General features: G+C 41.4%; 1 protein-coding gene across 2 annotated transcripts in view; it reads left to right on the forward strand.

Annotated features, from left to right (window-relative positions):
• HDAC2 (histone deacetylase 2) overlaps nt 1-13,570 on the forward strand; it is a 39,833-nt gene that overhangs the window by 16,710 nt on the left and 9,553 nt on the right. For both annotated transcript variants that reach the window (XM_018559377.1, XM_018559378.1), the window contains exons 3-10: nt 1,442-1,559; nt 2,331-2,405; nt 2,582-2,720; nt 6,189-6,330; nt 7,061-7,153; nt 8,812-8,920; nt 11,741-11,881; nt 12,552-12,660. In XM_018559377.1, the coding sequence (XP_018414879.1) occupies nt 1,442-1,559; nt 2,331-2,405; nt 2,582-2,720; nt 6,189-6,330; nt 7,061-7,153; nt 8,812-8,920; nt 11,741-11,881; nt 12,552-12,660 (926 nt within the window). The remainder of the gene's footprint in view (nt 1-1,441; nt 1,560-2,330; nt 2,406-2,581; nt 2,721-6,188; nt 6,331-7,060; nt 7,154-8,811; nt 8,921-11,740; nt 11,882-12,551; nt 12,661-13,570) is intronic.

Below are 13,570 nucleotides of genomic sequence, written 5' to 3' on the forward strand. Positions count from 1 at the left end.
TTAGAAGCAAGACTTTTTTTTAAAGGAGCTAAACAAAACCTGATTCCATGGTTCTGAGTCAGGTGTGCGTAACACACGGAGTGCAGGGGTTAGGTGGAGGAGAGGGCTAGGGGATCCAACCAACTAATCAATAATGAGAATAGTTGATAACTATTCTCATCGATTTATTTATTAATCGATTTAGTTGGTTGCAGCCCTATTACTATGTGCTAATAGCTGTTACTATGTGCTAATAGCTGTAACACCCACCACTGATCTAGGCCAACTGCTGAGCAGTTCATGTAAAGATTCATGTGATGCAATCCATATACTGGGAGTGCTGCTTTCACAAATTTCTCACCATGGAGCACTTTTTGTATTCTCCCACTCTGAGCATATAATGTTTTTCATTACTTAACTTACATTTGTAAAATACACTTAAAGGCACTTCTGCTAATTTTTATAGTTCATTTTTAGTTTAAGCTGATCCGGATGAGCGACAAGCTCATCTGTTGCTTGTTGAGCATTTGGAACCCATACCTGCCATCTTAATCTACTTTTTAGATGGTTTGCAGTATATCTCTAATTGTATTTCTTGTGTGAGTCGCCCGTTGGTTAACATGAGGAGGATTCTGGTTAAAACCACTGTAAGAGAGCGAGAGATATGTGGTTAGAGTAGTGGAAGCTTCTAATCGCATCACCACCCTCTGTGATTAGAAAATGAGAGATCATGTTGCATCCCCCCTCCTCTCGCCCTCCATTCACAGAACACCTTGGAGGGAATTTATCAAAACTTGATAAGACCTAATCTGGAGCAGTTGCCCATGGCAATCAGATTATTTCCTCAGTCTGTTTAGTTAGTTTGAAAATGAAAGCTGATTGGTTGCCATGGACAATTGCTCCAGATTCTGTCTGCTCCAGTATTGATACATTCTCCTTGTATTTTATAAGGAAAAAATGTAAGGCTTTTTGTGAATGGGCAAGGAGGGGGTGGAAATGTGACTTGAATCTTTCACTACTGCCATGCTACTAAACTGCCATGCTGCAAGGTATGATTTTTATACGATGCTGCGACCCTCCACACATACCATACACCTTATTAGTGATAACATACATAGCTAGAACAGTATGAAACTGGTTTCCCAGAGCGCCCATTACCACCACAAAGAGTGCGTTGCAGAGCGTTCAGCCTCTGGAACGCAACCCAGGCGGCTCCCTGCGTTCAGGGAAGGGGCATGGCGGTGCATTGAAGTGGCACATTAGTGCCTGCGTTCCGGTCCAGTGCGATCTGCAAAAATGGTGCTTGCAGCATTTTTGTTTTCATGAAGATTCCTGAGCATGGAATTGCTGCTAAATGGGATATTGTATTACTGTTGTAAGCAGAAAACAGATGAGCTGTTGCAATAATTTTATTATTATCAAGGTGGTAATGTTAATGCTTTCATTTTTATTTTTCCTAAAGCGCCCTCACAAGGCCACAGCAGAAGAGATGACCAAGTATCACAGTGATGAATACATTAAGTTTCTTCGATCGATAAGACCAGACAATATGTCCGAATACAGCAAACAAATGCAAAGATGTAAGTTCCCATTCATCTTTGTTGTGACGTCTGGAATCGGGGTGTATTAAAAGCCCACTATAGAGAAAGAAAAATGGTGGTGTCCGTATTGTGTTAGAAGGATTAAAACCTCTGTCAGGTTTTTACTGTCTGGGGCTCTGTTAGATAGGTCTACCCTCACTTCCTGTCCTGCTGATAATTGTTTCACCAGACCCCACTCCACACAAGATTTATTTTTCTAGCCTGCAGTGTATGGCCACCTTTAATGCAACTATGTTACAGAGGACTCAGAAAAACAGACGGCTGTGTTAACGACAGACTGCAGTGTAGTCCTGATGAGACGTGATGCCACCCATACTCTTATCACACATCAAGTTTGCTACTTCTCTAGGTCAGGTTTTGCTGTAACCTGTGAAGTTAAGCCACCAGTTCAAGAGGGATATAAGTATCAAATTTTCTTCCTGTACGGCAGCAAAAAAGGTGCGTTAGAGCAATGTCAGATATGCTCAGTGTGCTCTACAGACGAATGATGGTTGTCAAGAAGTGCTGAGCTGTATTCACAGCAGGTCACCTTTTATTTCCAGCAATACATATCCATCTTTTGAAGAATAGGCATTTGTCAAGTACCATCCCCTGGTTCTGCCATGGTAATAATTTTTTTCAGTCCTTGGCAGGAACAGCTTTCTCACAAAGAATAGCATCTAATAGTACCAAAAGTGAAAGGTTTAGCATGGTAGCTAAATGCAATTTTATGAATAAAAGTATGCTTTATTTTTTTTTCCTTCTGTTAAGTCAATGTTGGTGAGGACTGTCCGGTGTTTGATGGCCTTTTTGAGTTCTGTCAACTGTCTACTGGAGGCTCTGTTGGTAAGATTTTTTTTTTTTTTGGTTTTCTATAAATCCAAATTTCTAGAAGTTTTAATTATGTAGATATAGATTTTTGATGGGCATAGAGAGACTGTGTACAGTAGTTTGCACATAACGTTTCAAACCAAAAGATATGTTTCATTTATAGGCTTTGTAATTTATTTTTTTTGTTTCAGCTGGTGCTGTAAAACTGAACAGGCAGCAAACTGACATGGCAGTGAACTGGGCAGGCGGGCTTCATCATGCAAAGAAATCAGAAGCATCTGGGTTCTGTTATGTGAATGACATTGTACTTGCCATCCTGGAACTGCTAAAGTAAGCTATGCATATGTGTGTGATGTAAATATTTTTAAAAAGTCAATTTCTCTTCCATTCAACAAGGGACACAGTGGAGATTAATATCTATCTTGGGTTGGGTTATAACACCACCTTTTGGGAGTAGGACACTATGCTAAAAAACAAAAGCACAGTTTAGGGGGGCCCCTATTGGGGGATAACCCTCCATATGACACAGGCAGCTTATTTTTTTTGCCAAGTGTCAAGAAGAAAGGGCAAAGGGTTCCTGCTGGGAATCTCTGTTCCCTTTCCTTTGCAGGGGAAACCTTATTTTTTTTTATTTTTTCTTCAATCAACTGCTGAACTTGGTGATAGGCTTGATTTATGTAGATCCTTGTAGTGCCTCCAGCTCAGTCCACATTTGCATGCAGTTCCTTGCCTTTTGTGAGGGTTGCTATGTCAGTGTCCCCCTCCTACTCCAGGCAGACAGCACCTCCACTCTGGTGCTGGTCACAGTGAAGATAACCCCATAGTGAGTATGAATGCTTTCCTTTCCCCATTTCTCTACTTGTGTGGCTGGTGGGTAGCCTTTTTTTCCCCTTTTAACCACTCCCCCTTAACCGCGGTGTGTCCAGGTGGTGCTGGTGCAGTACCATTACTAATTTAGTTAGAGGTGTTACCGCACTGAGTCGGGCAGCTTCCCTGGCATTGCCACAATGCAGGTACAGCAAATGCCCTCATGGATTTCCTGATGATATATCTCCTGTACTACTTACTGCCTGGCAATGTTTACTATGGACAGCAACAGAAGCTCTCTGTGAATTAGCAGGTATGTGAATGGGTGGATGTCAGCTGATGATACCATGTCCAGCAGCCATTTTGGGTGTGGGTACTGGTGGCCATATTTAGTATGAGGAAATGCCAGCAGCCATTTATTATTGGGCAGGGGAGAATGGGTGGGCGCTGGCTGATGACTTCTCACCAGATGCCTAGTCCTCTATCGCTGGAAGAAGGCCCTGGGAGACATGTTAGGTGAAGACTCAGTTCTGCAGCATAAAGATGGATCCAGAGAGTAGTGAGGCTGTCTTGTCCCTCCTGATCCATGTTTGTAGTATCACCCTTGTTCCCTCTGCTCTTTGTGGTCACCTGGGGGGGGGGCGGCACTACCTGGGAGGGGAGTCCCTATCCTGCACCCGATTCTAGTGTGACTAGTCAAAATTCCTAAAAGAAAAATCTAACCACCACTGGCTGTAGTGTTAAATGTCAGCTGTGAAGGTTAGCTCCTGTTCGTATATATGCAGGGGACTTTGGCTGGGTTGTGTAACCTTTGTGCAAAAATTATTTAATCTACATGACCTTTGAGGGGACATCTCTTTACACTGGCTCTTGATAATATCTTCAAAGATGCTACAGGCGACAAGGGCACCCATCTCCTCCAAGGAAAAAGCCTAATGAACAGATGGTGAAGCTCTCTCCTTCACTGCTGTCAAGAAGCAGCCTTTTTGCTTCGCCACGACATTGACTTCAGTGTCAAGGCCCTCCAAGTTTGGCACCACATCCACCCGCAGAGTCTGGCATGCCAACTCTGCCAAATCCTCAGATAAGCCTTCTACTACATGAAGGTGATCCCCCTCTTTCCAAGTCTCTTGACCTTTGCAGAAGCTGGGACAGCTTGCATTTCAGATGCCTCTGCACAGGGGTTATAAACTGGAGTTTCGTTCCCTGCTGCCTTCTGTTTCTCACTTGCAACCTTTCTGTGTCCCTGTTTGGATTAGCTGATCCCCATGGAGCCATCTAGAGTCTTCTGAATCAAGCTGTCATTGCCCCAGTTCATGTGGGAGAATGGTTACAGGGATTTTACTCTAGCCTGTTCACTGTTCCTAATACAAAAGGGGGAAAGAGGGCTTTCATTCCCAGCTTGAATCTCAGTTCCCTGAATGTTTGTTTTGGGCCAAAGGGTTCTGGATGGAATCCACCAGATCTGACATAGTCTCCCTCCATCAGGGAGAGTTTCTAGCATCAAAGATGTTAGTTACATGTGCCCATCTTATTATCGCATCAGTGATTTTATATGCTTTTCTGTGGGACCCCTACAACTGCCAGTTCATAGTCCTACCGTTTTGACCTTTTAGCTGCACAATGGTGCTGACACCAGTGTTTGCCTTGTTGCATTCTTATGCTATTCCCATTGTGGGATACTTAGACAACCTGTTGGGCAAATAGTCATCAAGAGCTGTTGTACAACATATCTCTGACCAGACAATAATATGGATCATGAACCTTGAGAAATTGTTAGTCTTATGCTACAGTTGAAACAGTCTCATTGTTTGAAGTATCTAGGTATGGTCCTGGATTCTCACATCTCCACTTTAAACTCTTCTATTCAGAGGCCATCTAACTTTCTATTTTTGCATGCGAGTCTTTGGACTGATGTTAGCCTCTTTCAAAGCTGTTCCCTTTGCTGTTTAACTCCAGATATCTGCAACACAACACTCTGTCATCGTGGAACAAATCAATTCTGTCCCTGCCATGCCAGTCTTGTTGATGCCAAAGTTCAGGCTGTACACTAGCCTGTTAGGCTGCAAATTGTTCCTGGGTATCTTATTGGTTCAGGGGACTTGGTCATTGGAGGAATCTCATCTCCTGATAAAAATCTTGGAGTTTTGGGTGATTTGGCTGTTCCTTCAGCACTGGAACAACATATTGGAGAGCCATCTGATCCAGGCTAAATTGGAGTACGCACCGGTGGTGTGTACATCAACCATCGCGAGAAAGCAGAAGTCTCATTGTGGCAAGAAAGGTAGAACAAATCCTGTCTTGGGCAGAAATTCATGTTCCAGCCTTGATAGTCGTGTGCATTTCAGGCATGAACAATTTGAAAACAGTTTTCCTCAACTGACATCTCCTAGCCCTAGAAGAGTGGTTTCTACACCAGTTGTTCCAGGACGTGTACTTCCCGAGGATAAGTTTATTCTCAGTGGTGTTCCTTTCACTTTCATCAGGACATTGTCCTTTATTATGTCCTACTCTGAAACATCCTAGGGAGATTTTCCTCAACTGTTTAGATGTGGTTAGGGCTGTATGTGTCTGCCGTTAGGCTATGGTTTTCTTTAGGCAATCTGATTGCCTCTATGTCCTTCCTAAAGGACCACATCTCCCTGCATTTCGATCCACCATATGCATGTACCATTGTGCATGTATATTCTGCTTCTTCTGCCCCATAATACCGTGTTAAGTGCCTGAGAGGCCATTACCAATCCAAAATGCAGTCCAATGTTTTCACACACGTTTTCATAAGAAACCTAGAGAGGCAAAGACTGGAATTTAAGTTTTATTCCATAAAATTTAGATTTATTTATTTTTAAATGGCACAGCAAATAAAAATTTGGAAATTATTTGAATAAGCTTTTATAATAATTACTGGTATTGGTACACACTAATAAGTATTGGTACTCACATGTAGTGTCTTGCAAATCATGATTACTGATGTTAAATCTATTTCCACAGATACCACCAAAGAGTGTTATACATTGACATAGATATTCATCATGGTGATGGTGTTGAAGAGGCTTTCTACACTACTGACCGCGTCATGACCGTTTCATTCCACAAATATGGGGAATATTTCCCTGGCACCGGTGATCTCAGAGTAAGATTTTCTTTCCATTCCATGAATTAAAACAAATTATTATTAATGTTTTTAGTATTGTGCATTAAATATGCCAATTACAGTGAATTAAGCTTAGTTACTTTCTTACAGTTTCATGTCTCAACCGCTCTAATATGAGGTTTACTGGGTATGGGAAACATGTGAATCACACATCTGCCTCCCATGTAAATGTGCTTCTTTGGTGATTGGCAGTTCAGGCACAGAGTTTTATCATATGGGGGTGAGAAAGAGAGTCCACAGCCATGTGTAAGCTCTAAGTGGTCACTTACAGAGGACTAAAGTTGGCCATACACTTAAAGGTTTCTCCTATTCAGTCCAGCATTCTGAACACTTAAAATCGCTTGCTTCCCCCATGTACATTAAACAGCATGGATGGGCTAGTCTTCCTTGCTGGCTATTGTATTGTAACAGTCTGCACCCTCAGCTTTTAGTCAATGTTTGTCAAACTTGGTGTTGGCAGGGCCACCCGCGGTTCGAATTTTGGATGATTTACTGACGGAATTCAAGCATTGTTTGGACAGCTTAACTCTTCAATCCTGGCAGCCAAACATAGCAGGGAAGCGCATGTTTGGCTGCCAGGTTTACTTAAATCCTCATGCATTCCATTTGGTATACCTATGTTCCTTCTTTTTTTTTTTTTTATTCTTGTGGGTCTTAAAATTTTTTTCAGATAAATGTTTTGACTTTTTTTTCTCTTACACTTTTCCAGGATATTGGGGCTGGAAAAGGCAAGTATTATGCTGTCAATTTCCCAATGAGGGATGGAATTGATGATGAATCATATGGACAAATATTTAAGCCTGTAAGTATAATACATCTGTAGATTCTGATTCCTCTTTTACATTAGTGCTGCAGACAAGACACAAAATGATAAAATATATGTAACGTGTAGGCAAGCTAACTTCTCTGAGGGACAACTAGAATTCATATACTGCCAGCGTATAGTGTCGCCTACAGGAGGATTTTAGACACTGGCAAAATAAAATTATCCATAGGCGAGCCCAGGGTAATACCCCACTCAGCATGCCTCAGTTTTTTGCTACTGTCCAAGGAGAATGGATGTCTTTTCTTTAGTCTAAGCATTTTTTTTGCTAGCTTTTTGTCTTCATTTTTTTTTTTTTTACATTTAATTTCTTCCTACAGTTGACTTCAGTCAGCATTCCTTGCTACTACACTGCTTCACGTTGTCTCTACATGGCAGCTATCTGGATCAGCCTTTCCTAAGCCTAGCTTTATAACCTTTGACTATATAAGTTTAGAAAAACATTGCCTGGTCTCATGAGTCTCAATTTCTGCTGCGACATTCGTGTGGTGGGGTCATAATTTGGCGTAAACAACATGAACACATGTATATGTCCTTCCTTGTATCAATGGTTCAGTCTGCTGCTGGTGGTGTTATGGTGTGGGGGACATTTGGCATACTTTGGGCCCCTTAGTACCAATTCAGCTTTGTTTAAATGTCACAGCCTACCTGAGTTTTGTTACTGAACACGTCCATCCCTTTATGACCACAGTATACACATCTTCTGATGGTTACTTCCAGCACAATAATGTGCCATGTCACAAAGCTAAAATCATCTCAAATTGAACATAAAGAATTCACTGTATTCAAAGCGGCCTCCACAGTCACCAGATCGTAATCTAATAGAGCACCTTTGAGATGTTGTGGAACGGGAGATTCACATCATGGATGTGCAGCCGACTGTAGCAACAGCGTGATGCTATCATATCAATAGGGGCCAAACTCTCTGAATCCATGCCATGAAGAATTAAGGCATTTCTGAAGACAAAAGCGGTCCAACCCAGTACTAGAAAGGTGTACCTAATAAAGTAGCCAGTGAGCATAGTTCTCTGGCATCTCAACTTGGTTTTGTTGGCTATTCAAAAACCACCTATCGGAGATATATTGCTGGCTCCTAGATTCGCAAATTTTGTCAAGCCCTGGTTTTTATATACTTTTTTTTGGTGTTTGTGAGACCTTTTTTGGATGAACAAATGTTCCATAAAGATTTTGGCCTGTGGAAAGAATGAGGCCTGTCTGCTAACTGACACTGCTTCTATATGTTCATGACACCAAGTAACCATGAAGAATTCATTCATAACAGTTCTTATACTTTTCAGCGCCATCCAGGGGCACTAGTACTGTGCAAATTGCATCTGCCAACCCCTTAGCGTAATCATCTGAATTAAGTGTATTGAGATTCTAGATGACTGGGTGTTTCTAATGATAGATGTTTGCTAATGGGTTATGGAAACATGAGAAACATTTCTGTAGGTGTGCAAGGGACCGTCAGCTTGAGGACTACTGAGGCACACAAAGATTTACCTTCAAGTGCTCATTATTTGCTTTGTGTTGTTTTGGAAAATACTGACCTCATCATTAATGTCTTCTATTTATTATTGTTACCTGCTGTATATAAGGACTGATATGATTGCATATAATTTTCTTTTCCCACACAGATCATTTCCAAAGTTATGGAGATGTACCAGCCCAGTGCGGTGGTTTTACAGTGTGGTGCTGATTCGTTGTCTGGAGATCGCCTTGGGTGTTTCAATTTAACAGTGAAAGGTAACTGAGACTTCCAGTTATGCGCAAGTAATGGTTTCCAGGGCTTCCGGATTGAGCATAATTTACGAACACTCTCTTCCTCATAGTTCATAGATTGTTCTGAATATATACAGGAAGCATACAACATACTTTTGCTTCATTTACTTTTGCTGCTGATTTTTATGGTGATTCATTCACCATTAACCACTTGCCAACTGTTAATTAACATTTCTCATCATTAGCTTACTCACCTGTCAAAAGGTCTCCAATCTCCTCTGACAATCGAGAAGTAATTGGCATGCAAACGCTATGATATGGGGATCGCATGCAGGCTGTCAGGTTTGTTTGCAAACCAACCTTACATCTTGCAGTGGCACAGCCTGAGGTGTGACCCCGTCTCTGAAAACTTACATTGTGAGTAGGCTATGCAGGCTGGTCTGAGCTACCTTGTTAGTAGGAGCATAAGGTGTCATTTACAAACTCCTGCTTACCACAAAAGGGGTTAACCCCGAGGGTTTTAATGCTACCGTCAGCCGCTAAGTGCTGTATCTAGTGTGCATGCTCCTTACTCTTTCCCGCCATTTAGGGTTGAGGAGGTGCCTTCCTGCTGTTGCAGATGACGTGAATTATCCTTATTGCCTGCTTTAAGTGACCTGATCACCTCTGGCTACTTGAACCTTTCCTGCTACCAGCAGTTGGATACCAAGGCAAAGCTAGGTACCCTGAACCACATTGTATCTGCCTTGCTATGCAACATGTCTGATTCAAGATGCCAGGGGAACAGTCCCCCTGTACCGGGTGCTTCCAGCTCACAATTCATATGCTGCCAACACTTTCTGAAGGATTGTACACTGACATCCTGAAATTTTGTCTTCTGCTTGAGTCCTTGCCATCCTTGGAGTATTCTTTAAAGTGACATTAAACCCTCAGATTTTTTAACATAAACCAATACTGTAATGTGTGCCTTACTGTAATCCATGGCAGTTTCCCTTCTCTTTGCTGCTCTTCCTTTTAAATCCTCATGTCTTCTCATGCTTGGGGAGAACTTCCCTTTGCAGCTGACTGCCTCTTCCTGTAGTGCTGCCTCAGGTTGTGAACCTGCACACAGACACCATGTATCCATTCCAGAGACAAGGCAGTCTGCTGCAAAACAGAAGTTCTGCCCAGCATGAGAAAAGATACAGATTTAAAAGGAAGAGCAGCAAAGAGAAGGGAAACAACCATGGATTACAGTAAGGCACACATTACAGTATTGTTTTATGTTAAAAAATCTGAGGGTTTAATGTCACTTTAAGTTTGTTGGCCATGGCTCCTTCTGTTCTCTCCTAGGTGGATCTTGTCACAGTTTTGCATGACTTTATGGGCCAAATTGAAACCTTGATTGCTCACTGATCACAGAGGCCTCAATTGTACTTCCACGCCCTCCCCTGCAGAATCTTTATCTGATTTGCCAGCAGTTTCCAAGTGTTCGGTTGCCGTTTATAGTCTAGTTTCCTTCAAAGGCCCTAAGACTGCCAATACCTTTCTGGTGTATCTGTTGTTCCCGTAGACCTTTATGGAGGCTGTGAGAATGCTGACATGCTGTTCTCTGCTCCCAAACAGCTGGCAGTCCTGTACCAGTTTGAGGAGAGCTTTGTTAAAAGGCGGGTGTCTCTTCCTCTGTGGATCCAGCAGCATCCCTTGTCAACAAGTAATTGACTATATCTGTATTAGATTTGCCTGTGTTTAAGAAATCCATCAATATGTGACTAAACCTTGTTTTCTCTAGCAGGCCCTGTCTTCCTAGTTTGTCAAACTCCAGTTGACAGAATGAAGGTTTCCATCCCTCTTCCTGAGTTTTTGGAGCTTATGACTGCAGCCCTAAGCTACCGTATAGACAGTTTACTAGATACTTACCATCTCATTTCTCACATGACTCTCCTGTCTGTTAACATGAGGAGAACTCTTTAGTTAAAGTACTGGGCTCTGAAACAGGTGTGTAAAAGACATCTGCAGCACATGCCCTTCTAGGGACAACATCTTTTCAGAGCTGCCCAGGCACCCTTATCAAGGATGTTACCAGGGCTAAGTGTACTCACTGCCACAGCAGAAACAAACTCCCAGGAAAGGTTGACCCTTCTACAGAGGCTAAGATGAGTTCCTTCCTTTTACTCCCAGCCCTCATCCTTCAAAGCAAACCTGAACCTCACGCTGGCTAAAAATCATGGACTTCCAAGTTCCGCAAAACCTCGTATAACCCTGCTGCATCATAAAGGGGTGCCCCTACTTTCCAAAATGGGGGGGCATCTGTTAGTCTTTTGATGCCCAGGTACATGAGGTTATTTCCAGGAGCTGTAAACTAGAATTCCGCTCTTAGCCCCCTCCTTGGTATATGGCTTCCAACCTGCGTGTGTCACCACAGAGATATAGAGAAGATATGCTGGGAATAGGAGGGGTTATACCAGGCTGGCACTGTTTTTTTGCCAGTGTTCAAATCCTGCCGTAGTCTGCTGTATGACCCAACAGCCATTGAATTCACATGTCCTTCAAAAAAGTTACAAGAAACACATTTTATGATGAGTGCAAAAATCCTATTTCCCCAGGAATTTTGGCATTTTCCAGCAGAAAGCTTTATTACAACACAAACCCTTTAATAAGGGATGCCCATATATCATATCTGGTTTGCAAGGCCCTGCGTTCTGTTACATCACTTCTGATATGATTTCATTGTTAATTCACTTAGAAGTATATAAATAATTGAAGTGCTTTGTGAGTCTATATACTGTATTGCCCTGTTATATCCCACATTGCAGGTTCTACATTGAAAACTTATTTATGCGTTTATCAATATTATTTTTGCAGGTCATGCAAAGTGTGTTGAAGTTGTAAAGACATTTAACTTACCTCTTCTGATGCTTGGTGGAGGTGGATATACTATTCGCAATGTTGCTCGCTGCTGGACATACGAGACTGCTGTTGCACTGGATTGTGAAATCCCAAATGGTAAGTATAGAAAATACAAATGTGGCTTTATTTATACCAGCATTACATTTATTTTCTTATTTTTGGTGGGTCAATTGTTTTGTTTTTTAAAATTGCATTGACTACTTTAATATCGCCGACACCTTTTGATGCAGGAGAAAAGAAATGGGAATTAGAAATTGATTTAGGATATTAGATATTCACTAGAGGACAAAAACAGTTGAGCATCTTATTTCTTTTTGTGGATGAATTGGTTAAAAATATATATTATGACAGATTAATATTTTACAAAAGATTAATGGGGTATAACCTAGGGTTGCATTGGAATCCATTATATGAAAACCATGCTTGAGCAATGCTGTGGGCATGTGTGCACATTGCAGGCGTCTACTTCCTTCCCCAGTATCCTTTCTATTTTCTAAGGGTTCAAATAACTGTTTACCATGCCACCTGGAGATAAAACCTGCTATTGTGGTCCAGTTATTGACAGAGTGCAGTTGTAAGTCAGTGTATATAGATCTATGATGGGGTATTGCTGTTTTGTATGATTCATGTGGAGTAGGGAATTGCAGATAATGGCCAAAAGTGCTGCTCAAGATGTTACTGAACAATCTGTCATATTTACACCTGACAGATATTCTTCACTCTAAATTTACTGTTTGTAATGTACTTTCCTTCTTTTTTTTTCCAGAGCTACCATACAATGATTACTTTGAGTATTTTGGGCCAGATTTCAAACTTCATATTAGCCCTTCTAACATGACCAATCAAAATACACCTGAGTACATGGAGAAAATAAAGTAAGGAGCTTCTGTTTTTTATGTTACCTTTCACTTAATGTTTGCTTTTAAATGTATTAATACTTGATGCTATTAGTCAAGTGGCATGCTAACTTATTTGTATTTTTCCAAGTGGTACTATATCTTTCTGGAAGTAAACTGTACAGTAACTTTAATTATTATGATTATTGGATAGAGTAGGGAAGGCTAAGGTTCTTTGTCACTGTTAAGGGGATCTTTACCTTGTCCACCTGTCACTGGATTAAGAAATGATAGAAAATCTCTCCAACAGAGATAGGAAGCCACATGGAAAGGAGGTGAGGAAATATCTCCCAAGTAGAAAAACAGACTGCAATAAACCACTCTATAGAATCTTCTAGTGAAAGCGTAGGGTGTGGGATGCTGCTGAGTGTTTGTTTTAAAGATAGTAGAGATACCATATGAGCTGTTCTTGGTCTGGTAAGTGTATAGAGGCAAAATGTCCTGGGGGCATAATAAATAACACAATAGAGAGATTGTTATTATTTTACATTTGAGGGTCATGCTGGATTTATACTTATACAGTTGGGGCATGCCACTTGTAGTTGTAAAGGTATATTGAGGAAATCAGTCGGGATTAGATACTGGGGGGGTGCTGGTAGAGAGAGTCTCCCATACAACTATCATATATACTTAGGTCAGTCTAGTCAAAAGTGTCATTACCTCTGTGCCCTGACCACAACACAAACTTAGGAGATAGGAAGAAAATCATGAGGAATTGCAAATACTCTTGAAGACTTTATCCCAGATACACAATTTCCAAACTACTCATGATGGTGTTCCCTAGACTGTAACATTGTGTCTGGAAGCCAGAGGTCTGTTGACCTGGATTGTACATCTAGGTTTTGGCACTGATTCAGAAATCTCAACAGTCACTCACTTACATTCACTG

The sequence above is a fragment of the Nanorana parkeri genome, unplaced genomic scaffold (genome assembly GCF_000935625.1).
Source record: "Nanorana parkeri isolate BGI_ZX_2015 unplaced genomic scaffold, ASM93562v1 scaffold390, whole genome shotgun sequence".
NCBI classification, from domain to species: domain Eukaryota; kingdom Metazoa; phylum Chordata; class Amphibia; order Anura; family Dicroglossidae; genus Nanorana; species Nanorana parkeri.